Source organism: Condylura cristata, unplaced genomic scaffold (assembly GCF_000260355.1).
Source record: "Condylura cristata isolate star-nosed mole 26May11 unplaced genomic scaffold, ConCri1.0 scaffold00007, whole genome shotgun sequence".
In the NCBI taxonomy this organism is placed as follows: domain Eukaryota; kingdom Metazoa; phylum Chordata; class Mammalia; order Eulipotyphla; family Talpidae; genus Condylura; species Condylura cristata.
Window position 1 is genome coordinate 31,403,778 of NW_004567108.1, and position 24,210 is coordinate 31,427,987.

General features: G+C 31.8%; 1 protein-coding gene across 1 annotated transcript in view; it reads right to left on the minus strand.

Annotated features, from left to right (window-relative positions):
* The window catches only part of XRCC4 (X-ray repair complementing defective repair in Chinese hamster cells 4), a 167,746-nt gene that overhangs the window by 80,553 nt on the left and 62,983 nt on the right, over nucleotides 1-24,210 (minus strand). The window contains exons 5-6 of the mRNA XM_012721759.1: nucleotides 20,649-20,801; nucleotides 18,517-18,623 (exon numbers count right to left, since the gene is read on the minus strand). Of these exons, the coding sequence (XP_012577213.1) occupies nucleotides 18,517-18,623; nucleotides 20,649-20,801 (260 nt within the window). The remainder of the gene's footprint in view (nucleotides 1-18,516; nucleotides 18,624-20,648; nucleotides 20,802-24,210) is intronic.

Sequence of the window (24,210 nt, forward strand, 5' to 3'; positions counted from 1 at the left end):
TTGACAACTGATGTATTTTTTAAAAAGTGTATTTTTTAACCCTCTGGTGGCGCAGAGGGTTAAAGCACTGCACTAAGCAGCTTAAGTCACCTCCACATGAGTTCGATCCCTGCCTGCCCAGGAGGAGATCCACATGGCTAGGCAGACCTCTCCTGACCTGCCCGCTGCTCCCCTCAGCAGTGGACTTCATCGATAGGCCTGTTCTGCTCCCTACTCTGTCCCTGGTGAATCCTCTCACCCTCCGCATTTCTGGCCTGTACCTCAGTTCTGTATGAATAAATAAAAAAAGTGTAGGAGGCAAACTGAAATTTTATAAAGTTTAGGCTTTTCTGTTTTATATAGCATAGCACTGTATTGTAGGTTACAAACTTTTATAATATTAACATTAAATATAATCAGGCAAGATTTAAATTGAAGACCTTGCTAAGAAGCTAGACCTCGACTGCAAATGTAACAAGACCGATATGACAGTCAAATAATTGCCTTGAATCCTGAATTTAGGGAACTAGAAATAGTATGAATGAGAAAACTTAACAATTTAATCATTAGCTATCGAAGTTGGGCAAGAGGAGAGTCTGAACACACCCCAACGTCATACCTTTAGAGTTACAGAAAATCTGTATGTCAAGTCAAGTATCTAAATAAACTAAGATGTAAAAAATTATCTCTCAGGAGATAATTGCTAGCCCCCTCATTACCTCAACTTATTGAGGTAAAGATAGGAGACCTATCCTTAATTTATTGAATTTTATTAGATTACAATAAGAAACAGTAATATTTGATCAAAATTATTATTATTTTTTTTTTAATAAAAGGAGAAGTCAAGGAGGAAGACAGAACCAGAAAGGGGAGGAGAACAAGAGATCAAAAAGGCAATTTTACGGAATTTTTATCTAAAATTAATTTGTTGATTTCTTCTCTGATTGAATGTATATTTAAAAATGTCTTCCAAACAAAAAATCAGTTATCCAAGTTTTAGGACATCCATCATTTCTTTTAAATACAGACATCATGTGAAAATAAACTGGTGTATTTTAACATTCATGAAAAAATTTTTACACAGTTAAAGTGAAATATGTTTAACTTCTCCGTTACACAACATTTATGAATGTGTTATATCTGTGAGATAACAAAAATACATTCCTAGATTTCTGGTAGTTACATGTATCTGTTTTGAACAATAAATTATTTTAAAGTCTACCAGCTTTAGGTTGTAAGGTTGTTCAGTAAACATGATAGCCAAAGAGCAACAAGGTCACTTCCTAAACTCCCTTCTCCACGTCTATACAGCAGCAGATTAATTTCAAAATCTCTTGTTTCAGTAATTATAATAAAGAAAACAGTGCACCCTAACAATTTAAGCCATGAATAGGTTTTTATTACCAAAACACCTGTTGCTTTTTCCAAACCTATTTTTATTACATACAGAAGAATGTTGATTTTGTTACCCGAGGACATCAGATGTTAAGAAAACAAACTTTCTTTAACAGAACCATTCTCAGAACACTTTCAGAACACAAGTGATTTTAACATGCTGCTCTTTCTCAGGATGGGGTTTTTATAAGTGGTTTACATTAATGTTTCATGCTGGGGTGATTTATATTTGATACGCTGCTAATATATAAGCATGTTTAACTTATTTAAAATAGTAGAAATATTAGTATGAATATATAAAATTGATCTTAATAACAACAAAAACTTTTACAAAGCTGTATTTAATTTTATCAAAACTCCTGTCAAAGATGTTTTCAATTACTCACAAAAATATGATTGGTTTTCAACACTAGCCAAAATTTAATGCAGGACTGTTTCCTCTAAGAAGGGAAACACAAGATGTGAGACCAGGATCACACTTTTTCTCACTGGTGACACTTTACGGACCTTGGCACAAGGAGGTAAATGGAACCCAAGCAGGGCACTTTGATTTCACTCGAGTATGAGACAGAAATAATAGTTTGAAAAAGCTGAATTGTACAGAGCAGTGTGCCAGAAAAGAGATTACTACACAAAAATGAATCCCAAAAGAGTCACCTTAAGCTATTGGATGAATAATAAAAGTTGCATATGAACACAGCAAGACTCTAAATTCTGGCAAAAAAAAAAAAAAAAAAGAACAGAAAAAAGACTAATGCCCAGAGTTCTGAAATAAAAATTCCAGACTTTTTATATATTGGGAGAAAATAGAATTTCAGCTGATGGAGTAAAAGACCACAATAAGAAAGCTGATATTCAGAGAAAAACACTAAAAAGGTCGCGACTCACCCTAATTACCCGAAATAAAAGGCAACAGAATCCAGCTTACTTGTCAGAACACTCACTGCTTTTCAGAACAAAACTATTTAAAAAGACAACAGATTCTAGATTCTCAGCAATAAAAAAAAATCATAGTAACCAGTATATAATGAAAATTACTAAACACATAAAATAACGGGAAAATACGATCCACAATAAGAAAGAAATCAGTAATATTTCAAGTTCATGATAAGGAGTTTTATATTTATTTCTCTATTATACTTACCATCATAATATCTTAAAATCTTTACAATTCAGAAAGAATATTATCTTTAAATTAAGTTATACCCCTTCAAATCCAAAAATATTATAACTTTATAAATATCTCACAAAGATATGCTCTTAGAGCCCAGCTTCACCTGCCTTATCCCTATTACGTTATTACTCATTAATTAATTTAAACTTTCTCCAAGAGAGGGACACTGAGAAGATAAAAGCTTTGCAGAGATCTAACTATCAACTTCCTAGCTTCTCTGTAAGCAGGTCAGTTAGGTCAACAAACGTAACACATCTTCCTTTCTTGTCCTTCCTTTTTTCACACCAGAAAGGTGTCCTTACAATTTCCTGATCTATTGACCATTTTACACTGCTGACCTTAACATTCAGGATTAATACTCTGCCTGCTGATAACTTACTTTGCTAGTTCTCATTCTCATTAAATAGATGCACCATCCTTTCCAGGGTAACTATAAGAACTAGATTGTTTATTTCATGGTAAGAAACTCCTTGCTATGAACTGAACTGTGTCCTTCCCAAATTCATATGTTTAATCCTAACCTTCAGTACACCTCACAGTGTGTGACTGTATTTGAAGACAGGGACAGAAAAGAAACAATAAAGGTTAAATGAGGCTATGTGAGTGGGTGCAAATCCATTACAAGTGAATAAATCCATTACAAGGATGTACACACACACACATACACTCAGACACATGGAGACACAAATGGAGACAAAGCTATGTGTGGACAGGGGGAAAGACAGCTATCTATAAGTCAACAGAGAGCCTTCAAGATAAAATAAACCAATGGACAGCTTAGTCTTGGAGTTCCACTTCCCAGAGGTGTAAGAAAATAAATTTGTTTTTTAAGGAATTCCATTTGTGTATTTTATTACAGCAGCTCTAGTAAAGCTATGTACTTTTGAATATATTTTAATTTTTGTTGGAGCAGTCACTCAACCTCTATATCACTGTCAAAGTAACTTCTTGACAATAATATTCTTTAGATATTATTCCTATCGCTTGAAGAAAGACAAGTATGTAGCTGCACCTTTTACCAACTGTTGCTACTTCAAGAGTATTATTGCAGTATGTCCACTCATTCTTTAAAGATGACAACTGTAATTCTGCATGGAAACACTGTGTGTTTATATATATGATATAAACATATGTACATATACATGATAATAGATTTAGATGATATAGATGTAAACATATAGCTGATAGAGATACAGAATGAAAAGGCAACAAGGCAACTGTTTAAAAGTTCAAACTTAAAAAGAAGTAAACAAGCTCTAGAGATTTAATGCACAGTACAGTAAATATATATAAAATATTGCATTATAATCTCAAACTTGCTAATGGACTAGAAATTAATTTTCCAATCACTAAAAGGAAATGACAACTTATATAGAGTTGCTAATTATTATGACAACTGCAATTGTACTACAATATATAAATGTATTAGATTAACATGTCATACACCTAATTGTCAAATAATTTTCAATAAATAGATATATAATTGAGATTGTATGCGAAAGAAGAAAATACAAACAACAATGCTGTGTGTTGTCACAGAAATTATATTGTGAGTACACTATTTATGATACCTGTATTTGAATCCCAGTTTCCCTGTTTACTATCTGTGTAACCCTGAGCAAATGACTTAATATCACTGTGGATAATTAAAGCATCTACATCATACCATTGTTGCAAATTAAATATATTGTTATTTGTAAAACACTTAGCCTGGCAGATTAACTGTTACATGTGATTGTTATTATCAAGGAAAGTGATTTCGGATGGAATTGTTAAGGGAATGAATAAGTTTAGGGAATGGAGCCAAAGAGATAAGAAAATTGAAGAAGTAATTGTTGATATATATTAGAAACTTGGAAGTACTTAAAGCTTAGTCTCAATAATAATTTTCAAAACAAGTAGAGATGTAGGGAAACCTTTTGTGATTATTTTAAAATAAATGAAAATTGTACGTGTGTAAATCTCATAGAAGACACTTAGTGTGCAGAGAATATAAGCAATGATGAAACAAAACACTGTTAGTAAAGTGGTCAAATAATGTCCATAGCAGAGTTTTTCACACTGTAGGTTGGGACACATTTATAAAGTAAATCAAGTGAGTAGTAACCAGAATATTAGCATTCATGAGGTGCAACAAGGTAAGTAGTGTTTCAATCAACGTTTGTGTCAGCTTTCCATGAGAGGGGAACATGTCTACTTAGTTGAAATATATTTTTACTTTGGGTCTCAGTCAAGGCTAAAAACCTTATCAAATAGGGTATTTTAGATAGAGCATTTTTTGCTGAGGTGAGAATTAGAAAGGATCAGTGAAATGGAACCGGGAAAGTATTATTCTGTTCAAAAGAATTCACCTGCACGTTGCATTCACTGCAAAAAAAGTTATGTAAAAATTATATGTATCTTGGATTATAGAACAGATAACAATATGAATACAATGATTTAATTTGCATATTAGTTTCAAAATCTTACAACTCAAATTTCAATTTTCTTTATTTACTTTGCACTACTGAATTTATTTCAGTGAATGAATCATTCCTTGAAAATTCTGTGGGACATAAACTAGATGTCAATTAAAGCCTTTTTCATGGCCTGTATTATTTATTTTAGATTACCTAAAAGTTTCTCAAGAACAGTCTTTGTTCCTCCTGACAGTACCCTAGAACATAGGTTTCAGAACTCTTGGTATCTCTTGGTCCTGGCTGTCCTTGATGCTAATAGCTTCAGTCATCATCTACATATAAGGCACAGAATCGACCCTGTGGTGTGTCTTCTTAGCTCTGAATACAGAGTTTTAACTGTTTACTGAACAGTATATTTTTAATCTGACGTCCTCAAAATGCCAAATTCAATATGAAAAAATGATAAAGCATTTACTCTCATTTCTAGACTTGCCATCTACTGCTAGTTTAAGACAGAAACCGAAAAGTCAGGATGCTCCCATTAATGGAAATAAGTCAAATCTTGTCAATTCTATCTCTAAATAGCTCTAAGCCTCTCTTTTCTAATTATCTCAGATGACACTTTTTTCTCTTGTTTTAATTCAATATCCATTTAATTCATCTCTACCTTCTGGGTTTTCTCTTTCTGGTTCATTCACCATACTCTAATAGCAGTTATCTTTCTAAAATGTCAGTCAAAGTGTATTAATCACAGATTCTCTACCCAACTTATTTTTCACCATTTTGCCTTACCTAATCTGAGTCAGTCACATACAACTTCCCACATCTGTTAAACATGTTTAATTTTTTTAAAACACCTTCACATATATTGTCCCCCCTCCCCATCTGGAATGTCCTATGCTGCCTTCTCAACCTGTCAATCTTTAGTTCTCCTATTCACTCTCTAAAATACAATTCAGACATGACCAACTGCAAACCACAAATGGAGAATCATTCCTTCCCCTGTAAGTACTTTTTCTATAACCTTTCAAATATTCACTTATTAGTCACTCATTACTCATTCACTTAGCATATATCGAGTGCCTTTTATGATAACGCACTTACTATTTTTTCATTGTAATGAATTGTTTATACCTCACTTTCCTCAAATACAGGATGAATTCTTAAAAAGCACACACAATGTCTTGTTTAACATACTATCTCTGTTGCCAGACATCAGACTTAACATTTAATAAATGTTGGAGGAAATAAATTAATTTGAAGTTTTCTATACTCCAGTATTACTTCTTCCCAACAAAAATTAAAAATTCTGTGAGAACAGAATAATTAGGCATTAAATTATTAATGGTAGTCTAATGTGAGAAATTAACTATCTTTTCTACAGAGAAACAACCTAACTTAAGAACAGCCTGAAATTGGAACATTAAGAACTATTTGTGATATCCTAGCAAATAACCATTTCTTAAAGGAAAAACTAACATTATATTTTCCTCAGTTCCTTTTACATAAAAAATTCAGTATCTTAAAAATTGTTGCATTTCATCATGATTTGGCTTTAATTTTTTTTCTTGTTACTGATGAAACTGAGATGCATAGAGATAAAAGGCATGACCTAAACTTTCTTTATGGAAAACTAATTGAATCAAGGAAGGATCAACTTCATTATTAGCAAAATTATTTATGTAAATATAATTCTCATTTTAAATAGCTCATACTATTGCTCATCAATTTATTCTAGCTTATTCTTTACTGTTTCTTTATTGTTGTGTTATTCAATACCAGACTGCAAATTAGAGAATTTGCTCAAGAAGGGGCATTGTGAGCATTTAACAACATCTATTGACCTAAATAAACACTAAAAGAATTATCTAGAGCATAGGTGCTCTATTCAAATTTTAAAAAACGCTCAGGGCATGAAGCTCCACTATTTATCATTGACAACTCATATTTTTTCTGAAGCCTGGCAGATCCTTTTTTAATATCAAAAGTATTTGTTCAAAATCTCCTTTTCTGACAACCACCAGTGTATGTTTCCATAACTCTGTCATCAACTCCTACTAAGACTAAATTCCAGCACAATTCATACAATATAGAATTATAAAATGAAAATTACTGGCATAATGTCTTTAAATGCTTTTTGAAAGTTTAAATGAAATAGTAATATTTTATTGCATAAGAGTGGTACTTCTTAACTTTAATCATACTACCACCAACAGTAATAAAAGTAGTGGTAACAGTGTTAGCAGTAACTAATTTTTACTGAATATGTGCAAGCACTGCATTAAATTTTACATATTTAATGCTAATTAGTATGATACATAATTTGAGAGACTAAAAACTTCAAATCCTTTTTAACCTACTTACAGCTTCCATTAATAAAATCCCAACCAATCCCTCACTACTCCTCCATCCTTAGCAATCCAAAAAAAGATTAACTTTTTTGAGGATAAGAGAAATAGTCCATCCCAGACTGATTGATTTTATAATCATGGTTAATATTATCTCTGACTGAATTTCTAGATTCTTCTTTCTAATGGGCAGAAATATAAAATACTATAGGTTTCCCCAGAAATCAGATGAAGGAAAATAAAGCTGTGATTTTAGCAGGACACTTAAGTGATTCCTTTCAGAATTACTGGGATAGCAAAAACTAGAAGGCAACTTAGAAACGCCCTCTACAACAGAGCATAGACTTTCCCTGACCTCATTATAGAACAAAGAGGAGACATTAAAGACATTGGAAAATGTAAAATTTTAGAGCTAGTTACACTTCTGACAGAAGAGAAAAATAAGATGCAAGAAATAAAGTATAGTTAGAACTAAGATTGCACCTTAGATGTCCACAGTGCTATAAATAAATGAGATGTAAGTCACTAAGTAATTAGTGTCACTAACTAGAATTTTTAAAAATAGAAATTCGGGGAGTAAGGGCTTCTGGATAATACATAAATTCAAAAGAGATTTGTCCAGTTCAGAAAGAATGGGATTCCCTAGTGAGGCAATCAGTAAGTAAAGATCAATTTACAGGACACTAAATTGAAGCTTCAAGTGATATCCTTGACTATTAACAAAAATAACCTTCAAAGGGTCTAAGGATGAGGAAGTGGAAAGAAGGCTCTTATTCTCTCTGAAGTTCTTACCAGAGAAATCAGAATCAACTGGAAACTTCCATTTGCCTCTTACACAGACAGACAAAAGGACACATGGTTACCCAAGTCAAATTTTGAGTAGTAAGTAGGTTTTATATTGACATTACACTTAATTAAGAAAGGTTATTTAGAGATTTATCGTTTCTGTCCATCCAAATAAACTTACTGATGGTTAAAAACTGCTTGTTTTCAAATATAATAAATGAAAAAATAGCTTTTTGACCCCATACTCTTTTAATATGATCAGTTCATTCATATAAGAGGATTTTTTAATAACAAAATCTAGTTATTAATTGATAGCAAAAAAACTGATAACAGAGTGGTAATTAAATAGCAATGAATGTTATAACAAGTGAGTTCAAATATTGGCTGTTTCTCTTGCTAGTTGTGTAACCTTGGACGAATAACCTCTTAAATTAAGAGTTATATAGTCTGATATTAATTGTGGTCAAGATAAAATGAGTTAAATTATATAAAGCACCTAGCATACCATCCCACACAGAATAAGGCAACATAAAGACAAAGCTACTTCACTTTCTCATTATTACTAGGTTTGATCAGAAACAAACAAGACTCCTAAGCATTCTAATTTTGATATTGTTTTGAAATGGGAATAAGAGGTAATATAGGTGGATTTGGACAAAAAGCAACATATTCGGTTCACAACCCCAGACCAAACAGTTTCAAAACAAATTCCTAATGCTCTAATGTCTGGTCTATCACCCAGATACCCAAGAATTATAGCTCCTGATCAGGATTTTTTAACTGTAGGTAATAGTTTAACTAAAGATCTCTGTGAAATCCTCCTCAGTAAGATTTTTCAAAGATCTTTTATGAAAGCATAAGGACAATTCAATTTGACAAAAAAAAAAAAAGTTGGCTATCTATTAAGTGATACCGTATGGAGCTTGTGAAACCATTCCTCCTCTCCCCCTTTTCTGAAAGAGATCACATTAGACAAGTACACAAATATCTATATTGGAAGCACTGTGTATTTTAAATGTATTAGCCTTGAAGAAAATTTAAAAGGTGATTTAGGCAACAAGGCTCATGAAGAATATTGTATTTTTTTTTTCCTTTGGTGAAAATATTTTATGGAGGCATAATGTGGCACTACAGCTTTTAAAACAGTCTAGGATTTGGTTTCATGGAATAAAAAGAATAATGAGGGATAAAAGTTTTCTTTGGGGTGGTGGTGAGCAAAACAGATTTAAGCCAGGCTGACCTGCAGATGAAAGGAGTGTATTTTTCAGAGAAAGTCATAAAAAACACCTTATTACATGTTGTAAAGTCCAATAGCAGAGGGAATTGTGACTCATTTAACCTGTAACAAATGACGAATCTGTGTAAGTGGGTCTCTCAGGCAGTTTATAATCAATCATAGTCAATGAATTTGTGAGTAAGTGGCACAGCAGCCAAAGTACAGAGAATGAATGGAGTCTTTTAGGCTAATTTGGATATAACACAATGTTTAAATAAGTGTTATGAAGTTTAGAGAAAAACAACTATTATAAACCATACTTTATCCTTCTGAAATAGGTAGGAAATTACGCCAAATAAAAGTCATAACTGCTGGGCTTTGTTTAGCAATATGACTATGCTAAAATAAACTTTGAGGCAGGCCAGATGTTATGCCAGAAAATAAGGATAAAACTCCAATTTTGTCAACAGTTTACTAATGGTGTTTAAACAATATGGCAGGTAAAATAAATTTTAAAAATAATCTCATTTAAACTTCATTTATTGTATTCATCTAAAATATTTTTATACTGCAAAGAATTCACTCAGCACTTAATAAACAAGTATCTAAAATCCTACTGTGTGCAAGGCACTGTGCTGCAATGCAGTAGCAGCTACACTGTAGCAGCTCAAATACTTTGTAGAATACATAGAACAAAGAGTATGGAACATGAAGAAAACCATCTAAAAAGTTCTTCGAAATCCATAAAGTTCTACAAAAAAGAGAAACAGCAATAATAGTCCATGTAGTCTACAGAGTGACTCTACTTTTATACATATTATTAATTAACAGTTTTCACAGCCACTGTCTGTCTTAGGGTAAGAGACAGTACCCATATCACAATAATAAAGGAATATTAGACAGGAACTCTCAGTTCACAGGCTATATATCTTTCTCATTAAAATATGCCTCATGCTTCCTTCCCTTATGAGACATGTGCATTTAACTAAGGAAGTGGTTTAAAAATATGGTACAACCTAAAACATGTGGGTTATTACAATTTATATAATATGTAAGTAGAATAATCAATACATAAGCAGCTATAGGTTAAAAAAATAAAAGGAATTGTTGCAAAAGTGTTTCTTTAATTCTGAATTGAAGTACTGATGACTTGAGAAAGGTCAGATTTTCCTTCTAAGAGATAATACACATTAATACTTAAATTTTTAATTTTTCCCTAACAAGTATGAAGGGAAGAATTAGAAAATATGCTAATGAAATGGTGACATTATCATTTTATTTTTTAAGGGAACACCCCTTCTTATACTGATTTATAAAGCTGTAAATCAAAGTCTTTCAAATATAAGCAATAAGAACTTGGCTTTGAAAATAAAGGTTTTCCAGCTGACAGCATGTCTGTGGGATGCTCTCTATATAAATATTAGATGCTATTTTTTGTTTGTTTTATTTATCTTTGAGTTTAAAATAAAGCATAAAAGAAAGGTTGTCACTTAAAAAGCAATTATGTTTTTAAAAGAAATGACTATTATTCTTGCTATCATTTGTAATGGAAATCACTGCAGGTATATAATACTGTGCACACATAATGTCTTGAAGAAATTATTCACATGAATCCTGGGTAGCAAGGTCTAATTTTATTTCACTTAAGAAAGCTATACCATTGTATAGAAGGGAAATACTCCTGTTTAGGGCTGATCTAGAGTTGAAAAATCATGAAGAAAAGCATTCAGAGTTTCCAAAGAAGTCTCATTAACTAGCCTTTCAAATTTGTGTTTTATAAAGAAAATGGCATGAGTTTTATTATGTAAAGGGAACACATTAATTATTTTTAACAATCTCTCTAAATTGATAGTATTAAATCCTCTATTTTATAATTTATTATTCAACTTCATAATTTTGCATTATCGCTATGAAACAGAAAAGTCAAAAACTGAATAAAGAAAACAATATAAGGGAACCTTTATTTTAGTTAACATTGTTTATTAAAGACATTTCATATCAATAAAGTTAACTATAGTATAGAAGGACGCATTAAAAAGTAATGTGTATCAAATACTACTATAAACTTAATTTTCAATAATTTTATCATGTTCTTGTGGAAATAATTAACTTTCTAATGCAGATGCTGAACTGTGGAAAGTGGTGCATATTAAATAAGCTCAAAACTACAGACCAATTATCATATTAAAGACTGAAAAACTTATAACTAAGGAAACTTGTTAATTTTAATGTCAGTGTCTTCCAAACTTACTTGATCTTAAAAATCATATTTAATGCCCACCTAAAAATTTCATGGCTTGACATTAACAAGTTCATAAAAAACTGGTAGTACAATTTGATTTCTTTCCCACAATAATAAAATCTATTATAGAACCACAGCATCATGCTGAAATAGAACTTTTTAGTAACAGAGATCAGTATGTCACAGAGAAATATGGTGAGTCACATACAGAAATGTAACCTTCTTACTAGACAAATTTTAGGAGTAAAACAAAAAAGATAAAAATATTAAAAATATACTTTAAAATATAAATCTTGAAATAACAATTAAAAATATTATGTTCTCTTTATCATACTATTTTGGAAATCATGTGTAATTTATAGTTACAGCACATTTCAACTTTTAACTAGTCACATTCCCATTGTCTAATAATCTCATATAGCTCATGGCTATCTTTCTGAATAGTGTAAACTTTTGACAAATATCTCTCTAGTGCTCTGTACTGATAAATGATGAATTAGTTTCTATTTGACTACTATTTCCTTTTCATCTCATTTTCTCACTTATTTTAAATATCAATTTCCTTTGAACAGATATAATCCATCTTTTATGGAGTTAAACACCTTTCTCCTAGGTCAATGAATCTGAATCTTGTTTGTAACATAGTTTCCTTTAAAAATATATAAAATGTCACCTTATTCAAGACAATATAAAGATTCAATGCAATCCCTTTAAAGTTTCAATGGCATTCTCCAAAGAAATAAATGTTTCTGAAATTTATATGAACCACCAAAGACACTGAATGGCCAAAATAATCCTGACAAAAAATGCAGAGAAAGAATGATGGCATTATACTCCCAGAATTTAAGATACACTACAAAGCTTTAATAACTAAAACAATATAAAATTGGAATAAAAACATATACACAAACCAGTGGAATAGAACTGAAAGCCCAGCAACAAAATTGTGCATGTATGAATAATTATTATACAAACAAATGAGCTATATTATATACTGAAAAGGGAAAATTTCTTTAATAAATGGTCTTGGGAAGACTAGATAGCCATATGCAAAAGAACAAAACTAGATGGACTATGTCATACCATACAAAAAGTTAATTCAAAATAGATAAAAGACATGAGAGTATACCCTGAAATTATAAAATATATATAAGAAAACAGATACTGTGATGAAAGACTCTTGGTGCCTTAGTGATGGGTGTGGCCATACATACCCATATATATACCTAAAGGCTATGCTTTTATACCTCCTAATCTCATATACAATGTAAACCAACATTACCTAAGTAAAAAAAAAAAAGGAAATTTATATATATATATATATATATATATATATATACATATATATATATATGTATATATATATATATATATATATATATATATATATATATATATATATATGTATATATATATATATGTAGCCAATATGTAGCTCTTTGCTACCTCAAAATGTACATTTATATTTTTATGGACAGATTTATATCCCCCAAATATAATTTATTCCTCATTACCTAAGGACATGACCTTTATTTGGAGACAGGGTATTTAGAGAGGTAATCAAGTAAAGAGGTCTTTGTGTGTACCCTAATCCAGTATGATCTGACATAGGAAAAATACAGTCATCTACAAGTCAAGGAGAAAGGCCTGGAATAGATCCTTCCTTCATGATCTGTAGAAGGAATCAACCCCTGTTGACATCCTGACTTAAAACTTTCAGCCTACAAAACTGTGTAGCAATATATTTCTGTTTGTTGTCACTCAGTTTGTGGTATTTAGTTATAGCAGTTTAACAAGCTAAAATACTCATACACACCCACATATATTATTACATATAGATATATATATATTATATGTGTGTGTGCAAATACATTATAAATGTGTGTGTGTTTCCTGAGGGCTTAAAGATGCCCTCACTAAACATTCTATAAAACCTGTAGGTTAAAAACTCACTTTGCAATAGATCAAATTAAATTACACAGAATTATGTAGTGTTTCCATCAATTCTGAACATCAGTGTTAGGTAAATCAACCAACATTTGTCCTAAGTAAATTTTAAATCAATACTCTTCTCACGAATAATTTTAAGAACATCATTTTAAACCATCCTCACTGCAGGTCATATGGTTTAACATCCTGGGTTGATGTTATACTTTGAGACTATGTGATCCTTGATTATATACAAACTTCCCCTCATGTTTAGTAAATCTACTTAAAACAGAGACATACAGTGACTTTCCTAGGAAAATATTTGTTTTCTTTAGATACTTCCCCTTTTCCCTTTGCATTTCTATAATCTAAACCATCTAAAGCAGGATTTCTCACAATTGCACAGAATAATAATGGCTACAGGAAAATACCTTACAGTTTGCTAATTTTGAGAATTTTGTTTGTAATACATTCCACCCATCATTCATCACATACATATCAGTATATAAAAGATTAAGAAATTACTTAGGAAAGAAAAACATTATTTAAGTAAACAATCATATAATTTTTTTTCTCATTTAGGTATTAAATGTTGAATAGATGACACTTTTGTCAAGTTGACAAAATTTTAGGTATAGATGCTTGATGCAAGATGGTAGAAATGTAACTTCTGGCTTTAAATTAATTCAACCCACTAACCCAATGCTACCAAATTCCACCAACAACACTGTTAGGTATGGTTATCAGTCTCCACTGTCAGCGGACAGAGTTCTCCTTGATCACTCACAGTGACTGCCAACCTGTACCGTCTCCCAGCTCCTGATATGCTTTGCCTACTGGTCTGAGCTCAGGACTGAGGAGTAGGGGACAGCAATGGGGATACCCAGAAAGAGTTCCAGGCTCCAGTTTTACTAAATTTTATTTAAATTTCAAGCACACACACTTTTCATTGTGCCGTTTACTTTTTTGAATTTCAAAACACTAAAAATATTTATTACTTTTTGCTGTTTTAGATTTATAGTTACTTTTGGAGAAAAGGACCTGTCAACCTCATTTATCCATAGCCAAAGATGAATATCCTTAACAGAATTTACTTTTTTTCTCTATAAGAACTTATCAGACACAAGCCTATTTGTATTTTATATAACTATATGACTATAAAGCAGATGTCTAGATCATATCAAAATTGTATTTTAATAGTAGGGAATAGAGAAAAATGATAGATTTGCTAACATCCTTTAGTCATTCGAGCGTTCGCAGGTAATGAAAAACTAAGTCAAAATCTGCAGCAATTAATATACAGAAGGAGATAAATCCGATAAAGAGAAAATTGTATGGTATCATTACATGTAGAATCTAAAAAAGTAGAACTCATAAGAACAGTAGAACATTGGTTTTCAGGGTTGTGTGAGGGAATTGAGACACTGCTGAAGGAGACTAAGTGGCAGCTAGCAGGTAAATAAGTCCTAGAAATCTACTGCAAAGCATTGAGATTATAACCAAAAATACTGTATTATACATTTCAAAGTTAGTAAGAGATTAGACTTTAATTGATCTCACCACAAAAAGTAATGATAAATATGTGACTACATTAGTTAACACTCTGGAGGTAACCATACTGCAATCTATAAATGTATCAAATCAGTTACTTATACCTTAAATGTTCACAATGTTAAATCCTAATAATATTCAATGAAAATATATACAGAAAGATGACTTTAATAGAAATATGTACATTCTGGAATTTTCTCTACAAGCTATGTATCATGAATCTTGGCTGAATCTGATGATACTAACTATCTATAGAATTAATGAATGAGACCTCTCTTCTCTAGAGGAGAAAAATGTTCTCATTATTGCATTGCATCAGTGACCATTTCCTCAGTACTTGGGTCCAAACTCTATCTTAAATAGAGGCCTCTACTCCCTCATCTGAAAACTAATGGGTGTGAACTAGAAGATCTAAAACTCAATAAAGTCTAGATTTTTGAAGTATATGTCATTCTTAAGCAGCACTGCTGATATGTCTAAAAGTTCATAATATTACCAGGAAATACACACAAATTGCTTTTTTATTTTTAGAATCTATAAATAAATGTGTCTATGATAAACAAATTGGATAAAATTAAGGGCATAATCTGTGATTCTAAAGCTGAATTTCTGAGTAATCCCTTTGGCAGTATATGTTATCCATTCTGTGAGTAGACATTCACTGTTCAAAGCAACAGGCTCTTTTATATAGTTGGAAATTTTGGATTCTGTTCTATTTTTAAAAGCTACTATATCAGTATTCATCAACTGTTTAACATAGCCATTCAGTTTTCTCTCCTCTTGCTTTTATGATTAGGAAGGTACACATGAACCAACAATATCTAAAATAAATTCATATGTATTTGTACTCTAAGAACAAGAAAATACGATTAAGGTAGCAGAATTAGTTCAGGAAGAAATTCTCACTATACTGTCCCAAACACATAGTAATACTCTATAAAATACCAGAAAACAAAGTAGTGATTAAAATAAATATTCCATGAGTTAAAAATATATTTTGCCTCTGTGAAAGAATGAATTATGGAATCTGGTAAGCTATAATAAGGATCATTTTGCTGTTATATCAAATGTTTTCCCTCAGAGATATGAAATCTAATTCTTAATTCAAAAATCATGTGTTTTAGATCTTAAGCAAATATGAATTTCTCAAACGTCATTCTGAAGCAGAAATAAAAGGACTGCTACAATGTCTAATAAAAATGCTCTTAATTCTTGACATCAAAAACTTATGAAAGCAAGTCAAATACAAAAAAAATTAGAATCAGAATCCTACAGATCAAGTATTTAGTGAACTAGATATGAGTTAAAGGAAAAATGTCATGTAAAATATAGAAAAATGCGCAACTAAACATTTCTGAAGAGCAGAGAAATTTTGCCAAACTGAGAGCAGTACAATTATAACTTAAAACATTGCTTAAAATAGAATGAACACATAAAGGACCCCATTCTCATATACCTACATTTAACCATATATTTTCTCTTCAACAATAATTTTCATCTACTTCAAAGGTTGGTGAGATATTCTGAATAAGGAACAAAATCAAAGGACATTGTATATAATAAAAACTATGAATGCTTAAATTGGAAAGAGTACAGATTCTCTCTCTTTGTGAACTTCTAATTATATTTGATTATTAAAGAATGATTTCATTTTAAGTGGGTCACTAGTGGAAAACAAGTATAACCCCATATAAAGGAAATTTAACTTTGATATGCAAAAGTGACAGTGTGCATTTATGTGGCTTTGTGATCCAACTCAAATCTAACTGAAATCAGATTAATCAGCTAATATAATGAATGCCAATAAGTATCCTTGCCTGCAATTATACATTCTTATACCTCTAAAAATTTATTCAACATTCTTTTCTTGTCATTGCATGATATCCCCCAGCTAAATGAATCCTCTCACTTTAATTTCATGTTAAATTTCATGACTACCCTTCTTTGGTGGTCAACTTTCTGACCTCTGCACAACCTTCTGTCTGAATCCCCTTTTTTAACTTTTTTGATGTTTCGCCAGTTTTAATTACTATCTTTACTTATACCATCAGTTAGAGGTCCCCCGGAAAGTCCAAACTGAATGTTCCTAAAACTGAATTCCTAACCTCCTCCTTCAGTTCCGAAACACAGTAAATGGCATGTCTTCGGCAGTTTATTCCAAAAACCTTATCATCCTTGGTGTCTGTCTTTTTCTCCTGATCTATACCTAATTCATTAGCAATACTATTGCCTCTAAACATATCTGGAATCTGCTGTTACCTTTGCTATTACAACTCTGGTCTCATTCTTCACTCCCTTTTGAAGTAGTTTTCTGTTGCATCTTCTGTGCTTATCATTCTCTACTCTATTTCAACATAACTGCCAGATCAATCTTGATAAAACATGTCATTTGACTGTTCAAAATCTTCGAACAGTTTCAAGGAAAAGTTTAAATCTTTGCAATGGCCCAGTAAGGTCCTACATATATACTGGTCTCTCTGACTCTTCCAATTCTCCCCATCTTCATCTCTCCACCTTACCCATACTGCCTATGTGCTATAGCCTGAAAAATCAGGCGAAGTTCCACCTTAGAGTCTTTTTACTTAACTGGCTTTTCTCCTATGCCTGCTCTTTCCACAGAAGGTCTTGTCACCATCTCACCAATGCCTTTTCTGTTGACCTGGATAAAATCACAACCCACATTCTTATTCCCACCTTGACATTTTTCTATTATCCATTACCAGTTTATTTTTCTCTTTAGCATTTATCACTAATATTCTTTATACTTAATATTCATCTTTTTATTGTATATGCATGACAAGAGATTAAATTCCATGAAAGCAAAAATGTTTCTATGTTACTCTCACCTACATAGAAAAGTTCCTAGTACATAATAAGCACTCAAAATGTGTTTACTAAATAAACATTTATTGAAAGAATAGTTGGAATATATCAGAAGCATTTAAGATTAAGGTAACTTCAGGGGTGGGTTCCTGACTCTAGGAAGTTTATAAAATTCTAAAAATCATCCATGGGTCATAAACATTGGATGCCTGACCTGAGGGCTCAAGTACTTTAAACTTCTACCTGCCCTGTTCCAATGCCTCAGTTTACTATATATTGTTTATGAATAGTAAGAGGGAGCCTCAACCTCAGGATTATCTAAAACATTCTGGATCATTCACAGACCTATCGAGCACTCCAGCTAGACAGATCGCAAGTAGTAAAGGCGATCTGTTCTGAGCTGGAAATACTTAACTTGAAGATAAATCTTGCATATTGTGCATGAAACCCTGTTTAAGAAGTAGTACTTTTTTCTTGCTTTGTTGTTACTAAATCACTGCTTTATTTAAAAATAAACATTAATTTTTAACATAAGTATTTGAGTTTAAGACAAAAATTCCTAGAGGATTTTTGTGGAAGAAAATTTTACAGTCTTTTATATTCTGATTTAGTATCTTTAAAGTGATATGCCCAACTAAGATGTTCAACAAAGAACATACATGTGTGTGTTTTACCTGGCTTTAACACAGAGGGATCAGGCAAATTTTCATTTTCCTCATCAGTACTTTCATCATAGATTGCATCTCTGTCAGCAGTTACTTCAGAACATGTTGCAGTTTCCCTAGAAACAGAGAAAGGTAGAATTATATCTAACACCTAACAATAGCTAGATATTTTCAAGTAAGTAGCAAAGGAAAATGTGTGCAAAAATATTCAAATAAATAATATATATTGAAATATGTATGACTTAGCTAAAGTCACTTCACAGATGGCATGTTAACTCTTAAAAACCAGTTTTTCCAAAACAGAGAATCACACAAAGCTAAACCAAAAGAAACCCTAGAAATAGAACAGCAGAACTGAAGCTACTAGAGGCACATGGTGGAAGAAGTAGGGAGCAGAGGAAGGGGAGGCCAGTGTGATGTGGTGAACAATTATGAGTTCTTTGTTGGTAGGTATGGTGTAATAACATACATCTGAAGAGGTGTAAGCCTATTCCTTTAAATCATGAACAATATTGCAAACCAATGTCGGCACAATTAAAAAAAAAAGTTTCTTGGGCCCTCTCTGATGGCACAGCGGTTTAGTTAAAAGCACAGCACTAAGAAACTAAAGCCACTCCAGCATGAGTTCGATCCCTGCCCCGAAGGTGACCCACATGTGCAGCAAACCTCTCCTGACCCACCCACTGCTCCCTTCAGCAGTGTACTTAGCTGATCTGCCTGTTCTGTTCCCCATTCTGTCTCCGGTGAAGGCTCTCACCGTCCCTGAGCCTCTGGCCTGTACCCCAGTTCTGTCTGCATAAATAAATGAATCTTTAAAAAAAGTTTCTCTTTCACCTAATAATCTAAATGTGATCTATTATTCACTGTAATTCCTGAATCAGTTTATCACTCATTCTATTATGAAAATATTATTTTTCCAATTATCTTCGATGGGTCATAGAAAATTAATAATTTTACTGATATCTAAGCAGTTATATCTTTCATTTGTACTCCTTCACATCCATAATTTTTATTATGAAGATTAAAGAAGACAGTAAAAGGACTGATTCTAATTCATTCATGAGAAATATGAACATCTGACATCAAATGTTATACCGTTTGTAAACCTATGCTTATGCATTAGACCCAAAGTTATATCCTATCCTCTACATCCTAAAGCATTGTTATTATCTAAGTCATAGCAATGATAAGTTACCTATGACTCTTCCTTAAAAATCAAGTATACATTGGGTCCTCCTTGGTCATTTAGAGGGTTAAAACACAGCACTAAGAAGCTAAAGCCGCTTCAGCATGGGTTTGATTTCCAACCTCGGAGGGGTTCACATAATGGCAGCCCTCTCTTGACCGGCCTGCTGCTCTCCTCAGCAGTGTACTTCGTCGATCTGCCTGTTCTGTCTCTGGTGAATCCTCTCACCACCCGTGCATGTTTGGCCTGTACCCTAGTTCAATATGTATAAATAAGTAAATCTTTAAAAAAATGAAAAAAAAATCAAGTATACATCATGTATACATCAGGGCTTCCCTGGTGACATAGGATAAAGTCTCAGCACTATCAAGCTATCACCAGCCACTGCAGTAAAGTTGGAGCCCAGGACTGGAACCAAACCCACACAGCACAGCAGACCTCTCCTGTCCTGTCATTGCTTCCCCTCAGCAGTGTATTTCAGTAGATCTGCCTATTCTGCTCCCCATTCTGTCTCTGGTGAATCCTCTCACTCCCCACACCTCTGGCCTACACCACCATTCTTCTCTGCACAAATATAAATCTTTTTAAAAAATCAAGTATACATCAAATCTCAGAACCCATTGATTCTAAAGTTATCCACTGCTTAAATATCAGTATTATGTGCATCCAACTCTGTAGTTTACAGATTAAGGTTTTTAGTATATTTTTTAGCGATATATAAGATTTAAGTATGTGGATAAACCTCATGCCATTTTAAGACTTAAGTGGAGGTGTGACAAGTGTGCAAACTGTGTGATCATGATGAGCTTTTCTCAGTCCACTGCAACCCTAAAGGTCAGGACTTCCAACCCGAGACTATCATATAATCTCATATTACTAAAATGTTTGTGCCCAACTTCCACTGAGTTTGGGATAACTAATGCATCAGTTATTCCCAAACAGAAAGGTGAAATACCTTTCATGCTCAATGTTCTTTTCTGGTTCTTGAACTTCATTTAACAATTTATGTAAGCTTCTTATTTTTGCTTTCTTCTCATTCAGCACCAGAACAAACCGTTTATAAAGATCAGTCTCCAAATCTTCTTTAGCTCTCACACACTTCTCAAATCTAAAATATAAATAAGCAAATAAATTCAGTATTATTGCTGTTCAATCTAATACTGAAAATATCTTCAAAGAAAACCTTTCAAGAAAAAAATTAAAAACAATTTAAAATGTTTTCATTGCATTAATTCAAATTTTCACATTGATAGCTAAACAAATAACACTAATTGGCTATTAATGTTGGTAACTTAGGTACTGAGGGGGAAAACTGCAAGCTGATTAAAAGCTAAAATGACTTTTAGCTTGTGAATGGACTTATTCACATCTATATTTCTAAGAGTATTTTTATATAGAAACTTCAAAGAAAATTATTCATATATTTCATCTACTTTGTTAATATACAATAAAAGCAATGATGGTTTTGTTTTGTGATTAACCACTTTATTGAATTTATTTGTCCTAACCAAATTATGAACTGTTCTATTGAAAAACATGAATTAGCCAGTTATATTAGGATCTTTTTTCTCTTTTTTCACATACTTTCAATATACATACATATGTATGTAATGAATAAAAACATCCAAGTTGAAATTTCAAGGAGAGATTAATGAAGCAGCAAATGAAAAACACTGTATCTTCAGTTTTAGATAGATAAGACAAAACATAAAATTTTCTATCATTTATCATTCTTTCTACTATGCTCAATAAGAAACAAAGGATTATATTAATTTTAATTTCCCTGATACAAAAAGAAAGCAAGCTAGAGAACTGCAGATAAACAGTATGTATACACACATACACCATGAATAAACTTCTATTTTATACACTGAAGTATAGATTTCTTTATACAAAATACTCTTTTAACCATGTCTAGTTTTATCATTACAATGCTGTTTATTTATACTTGAGTTATTTTATATAGATATCATAATATTTTCATTTTATTTTTATATATACATACATATGTATAGTTCAGTGAAATGATTAGTAACAAAAATGTTAAAATTTTGTACCTTTGGCATGTAGGCCTTCATGTTTTCAACAATCTACCTGCCTAGAGATGCAGAGAATTAGGGCCACTCACAGGCTGGAAAGGCACATGGTGGTACTATATTTTCTGGCATCAGTTATAGAATCATACAGTATAGGCATTGCCACAACCATGAATTCCGTAAGAGCAGAGAGCATGTGTGTTTGGCAGCTTTATCCTTTGTGTCTCACATAGTGTTTGGCATTCAACAAATGTTTACTAGCTATTTATAAGGCAAATGGATTATATGAGTGAGTTAATATGGACATTTTACAAGGAAGTGGAAAGCCATTAATTCTCCAAATACACATTTCATTCATTTAACTGCTCTTTACCATTATAAATTAACATTTTTCATCTTCAGTTTTTAAAAAAGGAAAAGAAAAAAAAACAAAAAATTTTAAACCAACCAAACCTTCCGAAAGAAAACATGCCAAATAGAGTAGAGAAATAGAGCTAACATTGAAAGTAAAGCGCCAATATTGATGGTTTAATTAGGGACATGTCATTACATTTATATTTCTAAAGCAAATATTATATAAACATTATATTCTCGCTTTCCTATACTATTTTCTAATGTAACTCAATAAAATTTTTTAATAGAACATGTATGAAGCACTTCAGTTTATAATAATACTTTTCACATGAAAATAAAATACTTTAAACATATGCAAGGAAAAAATCAATACATAAAAATGTATTATTACATAAAATTTTATGAAAGTAACAAAACGGTCATTTATCTAATTTTGAAGCATTCTTCATCCATGTAAATTAGTTCAATAGTTCTTGATTAAAAGATCATGTATATTTACTAATAAGCAAATTTCTAATACTTCATTAAAATAACACTTGGTGTAACATATGAATTAAAAATGAATACAGAATCAAAACAAAATACATATTTTGACTAAAAATATTGTTACACTAAATACTATCAGAATTGCACTGTTTGAGATTTTAACATTTCTGTGATAGAAAAGCAAACTTAATAGCATGAATGGTATCATGTGAGTTAACCTGGCTTCATTTCAGCACAACTTTAAAATTTTGTTGCAACTAAGCTTCTCATCATCAAACTGATTAACATTTCCTAGACAAGGTTGGGCAGTGCAGGTTGGCTGGGCTAAATAGTATTATTGTAAAATTCTCAGGATATGAATTTCCTTTTATTTTCTCAGTAATCTTCAGAGAACATTATCCTTTTACATATTATTTGTCTCTTTCCATATTACTTGACTCCACCTCAAGAACTGGACTAAATTAGTAGGTGGTAACACTTAATAGAAGAGACAAGGGATTCACTAGTGAACTTAAAGGAGAATTAGCATACAACTAGATTTGACCTTGATTAATGTGAAAATCATCTCCAAGGCAGAGCTACTATCTGCTGAATCTATAAATAATATAAAATAGGAAAGACTGCTTCTTCCTATTTTCATGTTTTCCTATTTTCTACAATGAATAGGATATGTTTAATTAGCAACCTAGAGCTATAATCTCTAAATACTTGAATAAAAAAATTATATATATATTTTTATTATGAGGACTGCTCCTGTGTAGAAAAAAAAATCAAATATTGTACAAAAATGAACAAGGATGTAAGAAAATATAAAAATAAATAACCATAAAAATGACTATAAAATATTTTTAGCTAAAAGGATTAATACTGAATGTAGGAAAATATTGAAAACTTAAAATATTTCTGAGTGTGCAAAGAGACAATCTCAGAATAACATTTCAAAAAACGACAGCAGAACCAAGGTAATTTCATGCAGAAATGGCATTCAAATTAAAACAAACTAAATAAGTCAAAATAGGCCCAAATATAAATGTTAATACATATTTTAAAACACTGTATTAATTCTTATATTTACAATTGATTCTAATCAAATATATATCTATGTCAAGGTTGTACAGCAAAAGCAAATCTGAATAGCATTCATAGAACAAAGAACACTGGGAAAAAAAAATGAAAAGGAAAGCAGTGGTAAAGTGATTAAGTAAGCCTTTAAGTATGGAGGAAGATGGTGAACAGCTGTTCCTCATCCTTTCAGAGGAAATGGCCTTCAACTACACCATGAAGGACTCAGATTACCATTAACTGGAGGAAAAATTTTCTGAATGTGAAATGGGTTTAAACACTGTAACATGGGCTACCACGGGGTTTGATGATATTTCTTGAGGTCTTTGAAAATCGGAAGGAATTCATCTGGATAAAATATAATCCTGATTGGAAAGGAGAGAGATGATGTAGAAGAGCATTCAAGGTTTCTTCTATTCTAATTGTTCTATGTCAACCCAATTCAGTCTGCTGAAAACTGCCTCCAATTGTATGTTTAATAGCCATAACTATGAGTAAAGCTGGCAAGTTAGTTTCTAACTTGATGTCTTAGTGCAAACAAATGTTTAGCAACATGGAACTTGGAGTTGTTATTTGAAA